At 39.5% G+C, this 7,500-nt stretch overlaps 1 protein-coding gene across 4 annotated transcripts in view; it reads left to right on the forward strand.

Annotated features, from left to right (window-relative positions):
* The window catches only part of LOC138014439 (testis-expressed protein 47-like), an 83,507-nt gene that overhangs the window by 15,929 nt on the left and 60,078 nt on the right, over positions 1 to 7,500 (forward strand). For 3 of the 4 annotated variants that reach the window (XM_068861508.1, XM_068861509.1, XM_068861510.1), the window contains exon 2: positions 4,991 to 5,063. In XM_068861508.1, coding sequence (XP_068717609.1) covers positions 4,991 to 5,063 — 73 coding nt within the window. Of the gene's footprint in view, positions 1 to 4,990; positions 5,064 to 7,500 lie in introns of those variants that run through there. The other variant, XM_068861512.1, reaches the window with a different exon arrangement.

Consider the following 7,500-nt stretch of genomic DNA (forward strand, 5'->3'; position numbering starts at 1 on the left):
GTAGACTGGGTACAATTAAGATGTTATTGCCGACATGGAGTGTAAACATTATGAGCTGGTTCATGCCGTTTTTGGGGGAATGCTTGATAGTCAATGCATTTGATAATCCCGTGCATCAGGAGCCTGACCAGATCCTGGAAAATCTCGGGCAAGCTCGGCATTTGGCCGGGCTTGCCAAGGGATAAAAATAGCCTGGAAACCCTGGCCAAGTGGCCAGCTCAGCCAAATTTAACCATGGCCTGAAAGCCTGGATGGCTAAGCTGAAAGTGCCTTGCTTTGGCCAGACTGGCCAAGTATTTAAATTATCTGGACATTTTTAATGCTGCACTGATCAAATGGCAGTCTGGGCAATAAAGAAATACATCATCAATGAAATATGCTCAGGGCAATCAAACTTACCAGGCATTTATTTTATTCATGGTACTCTGACCAATAAACAGGCATCAAAATAAGTTATAACAGTAGCAGCAGTTTCATTCATAATTATCAGTCCAATGTAGTGCAATAACAGTGTTCAAACAAGTATGGTACAATGTACAATACAAAGAGAAAATTTGATAAAAGGAGAATTAAGGGATGTATTGTGATGGTTACAGCCATGAAGAAAGAGAGATTGGGAAACATTGATGCGATGACAGATCCATAGTGGTTAGGACTGGAGGAGCAGATCTACACCTTGGAGAATTCTTGGAGATCTGAAGGATGTGCCTGACCAATTTTCTAACTCATCTTGTCAAATTCAAGGCCAACCACCTAATGAATCCTGAACATGAAAAGACGGTCAGACTCATGCAGTTAGGCAGAAGAGTGTTGCTGCTAAAGGAAATGAGACTGAAAATACAGACAGCAGAGGGGCCAGGAGTAAACAGCATGCAACCTGGACAGGTTGTCAAGCAGAAAAAAAGAGTGGTGATCAGTTGGGGGAGCAGAGCGCAAGATCTTTGACTCTTCGTCAGTATGAAGGTGTTCTTCGGAGTACACCAGCAAACTTTTGGTAGATTTCTGCTCTTTTGCTTGGTACAAGTTTAACCACATGCTCGGAATTTTCCAGTCACATGTGTGTTTCCACTTCTGATTGGAACCCTTTTCGCACTGGTGGCTCAGTTGGTTGAGCACCAGGCTGCCATGCGGCCGTGAGTTCGACTGTGGCCGGGCCAACACTCAGGTCTTAAAATAATTGAGGACAATGTGCTGCCTTTGTAATTACAGCTGCAAATGGTTCAACTTTCAAGTCTTCTTGGATAAGGACTATAAAAGTTAGGCTCCATCTCACAAATATATTCCATGTTCATAAGTTCCCTGTGGGATGTTAAGAACCCACACACTATTCGAGAAGAGTAGGGGATCAAGTTCCTGGCGTTGTGGCTGTCCTTTGTGAGTGTATGGGGTGGGTATAGCAGGTCCACGTAAGCTGACGAGCTGCCAGAAACATCAACCTGCTCAAACGGATAAATAAACAAAAAATAACAAACAAACTAACATGTATGATGTCCCTTAAAGATTCTGAAGGGATATCAAAAGGAGACTTGCTGAAATTTCTGATCATTTCTTTTAACTTGTAATTTAACACTTAGCAACAGTTAGGTTATAAGGCTGGGCTTGGACGGAGGAAAGCTGATTTTTTAGTTAGTCCAATTGATTGTTCCAAGAGAAATGTTGGTTCTCCAAGACAGAGTAAGAAGACATTCAAATTAAAATTTGGTTATTATCTGTAAAGAAGTCAAACTGTTTCATACTCTGCCTTTTCTTATTTGCCTTATACCAGGATGCTATTACGTGTCCTCTGGCTCAGAGTTGAGAGTAAATATATATCAATGTTACTATCACAACGTTTTATGAGCTATAACAACAACTGCTACAACAACAACAACAACAACAACACAACAAGGTTGATTTATACCAAACATGAAAAAGGAGAAGAGAACAAGAATCAATACAACTTGTGTAGGGTATAAGGCCACCTAGAAAATAACTAAAATGCTAATCTACGATAGCTACGAGGCGAAGTAATAGTCAAATTGCAATAGTAGTAGTTGTTAAATGGAGGCACCAGTATAAAAGAAAAATCACAACAACAACAACAAAATAATAACTAAAAAACACTAAGAAAAAATTAAAATTTAAACACACACAACTTACATACGGTAAGTCAGGGAATAGAGAAAACAACAGGAGAGAGGATAGTGATCGAAAATAACCTTTTTTAAGGAACTTTCTTTTAAGGAGCCTTAAAAAGTTGGTATCATCCTGAACAAAAAGAAAAGTTAGGAAATTATGTTCGTCCTTAAGATGTTTTCCGATTGCGGAATGTTTGTGCTCCTCAACACGTTGGTGCAGATGGCGGCGAGTGTACCCAATATAATTTGTAAGAAATAAGTATAATCGTTCTCTGGTAAAAAGTTTAAAAAGACTATGAGCTTTGGACAGACTGAACTGCTGTCTTCAACGGATAAAAACGTTTTTATCCGTTGAAGACAGCAGTTCAGTCTGTCCAAAGCTCATAGACTTTTTAAACGTTTTACCAGAGAACGATTATACTTATTTCTTATCATGAATCCTGGTAACGGATCTTCAATACTTTAAAATATAATTTGTATCGCACAAATCACATATAAATTCATAAACAACACTCTGCTGGTTAACTAGGGGAGGCTTCACAGTTCAGTTACTCTTTAGGACGGCGCCTACTATTGTCATTGCGCATACGTTCTGCGCATCTCGAGATACTCGGATCTCCTATGGGTGGTGCTTATTAATACAGGGATATTTTTGCGCGGCTTAAAACTGTCTTAGTAAGTATTCTTCGTATCCACAGAGAAATGTGGGGCTAACCATGCATTTTTGAGACATAATTAAGCTTCGATTTAAGAAAGAACCCCATACATTGCTTTGTATTTTAAAGCTTTTTACAAATATTATTCATCAATTATCTTTGAAAAATGCGTGTTACCCCTAATTTTCTTTTTGGATTTCAATAACAGTTGTTAAGATCTACATTTTCTGCATAATCATAAACCGGGCCAAAAGTATTGAATTAGTAGGCACCGTCCTTAAATCATCAAGGATCTTCTTGCTTGAAAAAATCGGCTGCAATTCAAGATTGATTTTTCTTCCGAGGTTGCGAAGCTGTTTGCGAACCAAGGTCGGCGAATTTCTGATCTTCATAGGGTATAATGATCCTTATGGGGCTGTCATATGGTGTATGAAGTGGGTCTGGAGTGTAATGGTATGGTTGATATCCCTTTCAAGTTCCCACATTCTTGCGAAAAGAACTCTTGTGTATACCACAGGCGTTTTGCACGATCTAGCATAGTTCTCAGTAGTGGCTGTTTGTACCTGCTGTCAACGTGACTCTCGACGTGCACAACACGTCATTTGTTCGTCTTCTTTGTGTAGACACAGGTTTCCAGATGAAGGTTTATTTTGAGTATCTCCATGGCCATTAATGGTAAGCGGGTGCGCAAACAGCTTCGCAACCTCGGAAGAAAAATCAATCTTGAATTGCAGCCGATTTCTACGAGCAAGAAGAATCGTTGGTGATTTAAAATTCTAAAAGACATTAATAATTCATAAGTTTGATAGCCAATAAAAAATGGCTAAGTTCGTCGCGTGCATGAGTTTTGATACCCATTGAAAACACAGATGAAAACCACACGTGTTTTGGATCACATATCAAAACCACGCGTGGTTTTCATCTGTCTTCTCATTGGACATCAAGATTTATGGATCAAAACAAAACAAATTGAACATGCTTCAGTTTAATTAATTATCATAATTAATCAGCTTCACTGCCAATTCATTTTTTTTTCGTTGAGAAACATTTTTTCATCTTCAATAAAATACAGGAAGATTTAAAAAGATTGATATATTTTCTAATAAATGTAGTCTTCCACAAAAATAGTGTATCTTGCATTGAACCTACAGTGGCTTATAAATACTGTCTCCTGTCTTACCTTTTATTGCCCATTTAGGTTTGTGAGTCTTGGAATACTCCCTTGCAACAACTTTGATTCTTCTTCCCAACGTTTAGGAGAGCAAAAAAGGCTTTTGGTATTCACTGCGAAAGACTCCGTCATCTACACTCCCCCATGACTTACAACGAACATCAAGAAATTTCCCACATTCTGAATATTTTTAAAATAGATAATCTCATGGGAAATTAGAGCACTGAGGCAATACCCCCTAATTACTAAAAGAAAAGTGAATAGTTTTAGAAGCCATATCAAAAACTCGTGCGTCGTGTTTGACCGGGGTTTCCAGAAACAATCTGTTTCTGGGTGTCTGGAAACCCCGGTCAAACACTCGCACGCGTTTTTGATTTATTACGTAACGGACTTCAAGCCTCCCTTAGTTAACCAGCATATTGTTGTTTAATATAAATTTAGATGTGATTTGTGTAATACAAATAATATTGGGTACACACTCTGCATCTGCACCAACGTGTTGAGGAACACAAACAATGTGCAATCGGAAAACATCTACGGACAAACATAATTTGAGACCTTCAAACCTCCGTGAGAAATTCAAAGTACTGAAGAAATTCCGAAGCAAGCTTGAGTGCTTAATCTTTGAAATGTTGTTCATCCAAAAGAAAAGACTGAAACTCAAGCTGACTACATTGATCTAACCCGAAGGTCGTGGGTTCAATTCCCATCCTGGTCAGAGTTTTTCTCTGTCCATGTGTGGGCCATTTTCATTAGTAGGGCTAACGCTCACATGGTTCATATGGGGTACAAAACTACCACTGCACATTACACTCTATCAGTTAAGTCTGTTTAAATATAAGTGCTACACGGCCAACATTTGTAAGAACGTAACACTTCCTTGTACTTGTACATGCTTATTGCTGTGACGAACATCTTGTGTATAAATACTTATGTTAATTTCTTCACATTTCACATTACTTTTGAAATGATGACATGAAGTCGTCGAAACATCATGTAACTTCGCTTTTATCATTAATTTCCTTATTGACATGATATATTTGCAGAAACAACTGGTTCACCGACTCATTTATGTATCTAAAATTCGCCACGATGTAAGTGACAGAAAAGAAATTGGGGGTAAGTTTAACCTGTTTCTTTAGTTGATGTTGTTAATGTTGTGCATTTGTTTATTATTGTTTATGCTCATTGTACCATGTGGCTTAACTGCAGAATACCCCGCCACTCGAAGTTGTACCCCTTAAAATCGGGATACTTGGCTACGCAGTTTGCGCACGCTCTTTCTTTTTTATGTTTTTAGAACAAGAACTAGACACACTACGGGGCTACGGGGCTACGCGGCTACGGAGCTGCACAGTTCAATGTATATTACCTCGTTCTTCAATGATCTATGAGCCGAAGTGAACAAGAACGGGCTAAACTTCAGAATACCCAGCGACTGAAATATCGCATCAAATCCTGTTACCGCAGTCCCGCAGTCGACATAATATACATAGTATTTTTATATAAACGTCACGAAATATGCCGCTTGCATCGACCGCGTTGGTGTTGACCTTGTTGGTCTTTGCTACCGCAGTCCCGTAGTCGCCAAAATGAATAAGCACTAGCTTACTGATTAGGCCTAAGCATTCTCGTAAAATTTTAGCTTTTATTTTGCGGTGCGGTCAACTACACTTTTCACGAGATCATGTGAAGAATAAAGCACTCGTTTACTGATCAAGCCTAAGCGTTCGTTGCAGTGATTAGGCCTAAGAACTCTCGTAAAATTTTAGCTTTCATTTTGCGGTTCGGTTAACTACACTTTTCATCGACTGCGGGACCACGGACCACGGACCACGGTACCACTCAACACTTAGTTCATTGTACATCGACTGCGGGACTGCGGAACGCGGTAGCACTTCATTTCAACACTTAGGTCATTTCTTATTCATCTACTGCGGGACTGCGGACCGCGGTAGCACTTCACTTCAACGCTTAGTAAATACATATTGACTTCTTAGCCGACTGCGGACTGCGGCCCACGGGAGCAGTATACGTAGATTTAAGGAGGGCGTGATTGGCCGGGTATTCTGAAGTTGCTCCCAAGAACGCTACACATAAATGTAACTCGTTCTTTAATCCATGTGCCGAAACAATAATCCATGGGCCGAAAAAAGCACGCTACACATGAATCTAACTCGTTCTTTAATCAATGTGCCGAAACAATAATCCATGAGCCGAAACAAGAAAGCGACACATGAATGTAGCTCGTTCTTTAATCCATGTAGCCACGTAGCCCCGTAGCCACGTAGCCCCGAGCCCACGTCACCATATCGCGGGCTCAAGCTTAGAGCTCACCGAGGTCAGCTATTTTTTTGAAGTTGATCGCTGACCAGTTACTGGTTTTCGATTGGATTGCAGGCTCAACTCAGGTTAACTCACCTAAACATAAATGAGGCTTCATTTTTCGCGAGCTTTCTGTGGCTCAACGCGGCCACACGGCCATACTACATCAACTATAGCTCTTACACAGTCAACGCTTTTCGTGTTCAGGTAGTAAACGGTTTGGAACATGTTTTCTCTTTGCATTTTTCGCTGGTTTCAATCCAGTTTGACATATCATGATAGCTGTGGTCCACACTGGCGGCTACGCAGTTATTCAAGTCAAGCATATATAAACTTAAAGCTGAGTGTTTATTTTTAATTTGCTTAGAGCAGCTTTTTTCTCTGTATTGCAATTTTTGGCATATCTTTAGAAGCTCTGATAAGGTTGCATGATGCCTGGAGGAGCTATGACTAGAGCAGAAACGAAAGGAGAGTGAAAGAGAACGACAACGACAAAACAGAATACCAGTAATAGCTCATACTTAGTGCAAGAAGTTACTCCACAAATTCTTTCCTTGTGCACTAAACCGTTTGTTATTTTCAAAAAGAGGTTTAATCGGTTTTTCCTTTGTTCAGGAATAAAAATCGAATTTTTAATGTCAACTGGAAGTAAATAACAATCATCTGTACTCTTTTGGACAAAAAGAAAAAGTTGATTTGTGTGTTTGTTTTGCTCTCAGTAATGCGATCGAACAACTTGAGTGCTTTTTAATCCGTGTGCCCAACTGGTTTTTGATTTGCCTCGACAGTAACAAGAAAATTTTGCCCTTATGTTATAAACACGTAATCGCAATGATGTCTCGTAAAATTAGGGGGAAATTTCACTAACTTGTGTTTTCAGAAGTTTGTTTAAAGCACCTAAACGTTATTTAAGTGTTGGAGCGGATCTTGTTTGAAGCTCGTTCTTTCTTGGTTGTATTGCCGTACTTTACCGATTCTTGTTCCAAGCCAAGCTGGCATGTTTCAGTGAAATACATCAAAATGTGAATGATCTTTTTCAGAGAGTATGGCAATCCCAGTCGGAAAATGCGTTTCATTTGTTTGTTTTCTTTTTTCGTTTTTTTTCTTTTTTCCGTGTTGGTAAAAGTCTTGCCTGTCACTCCCCTGCTAAGTGGTGTCTTCTACGCGTATTTTCTTAGGATCGAGAGGGTAGTGGAAATACGTAGATTTCTCTGGTGGACACAGTAGAATG

This window comes from Montipora capricornis, chromosome 8 (assembly GCF_036669925.1).
Source record: "Montipora capricornis isolate CH-2021 chromosome 8, ASM3666992v2, whole genome shotgun sequence".
Classification (NCBI taxonomy): Eukaryota; Metazoa; Cnidaria; class Anthozoa; order Scleractinia; family Acroporidae; genus Montipora; species Montipora capricornis.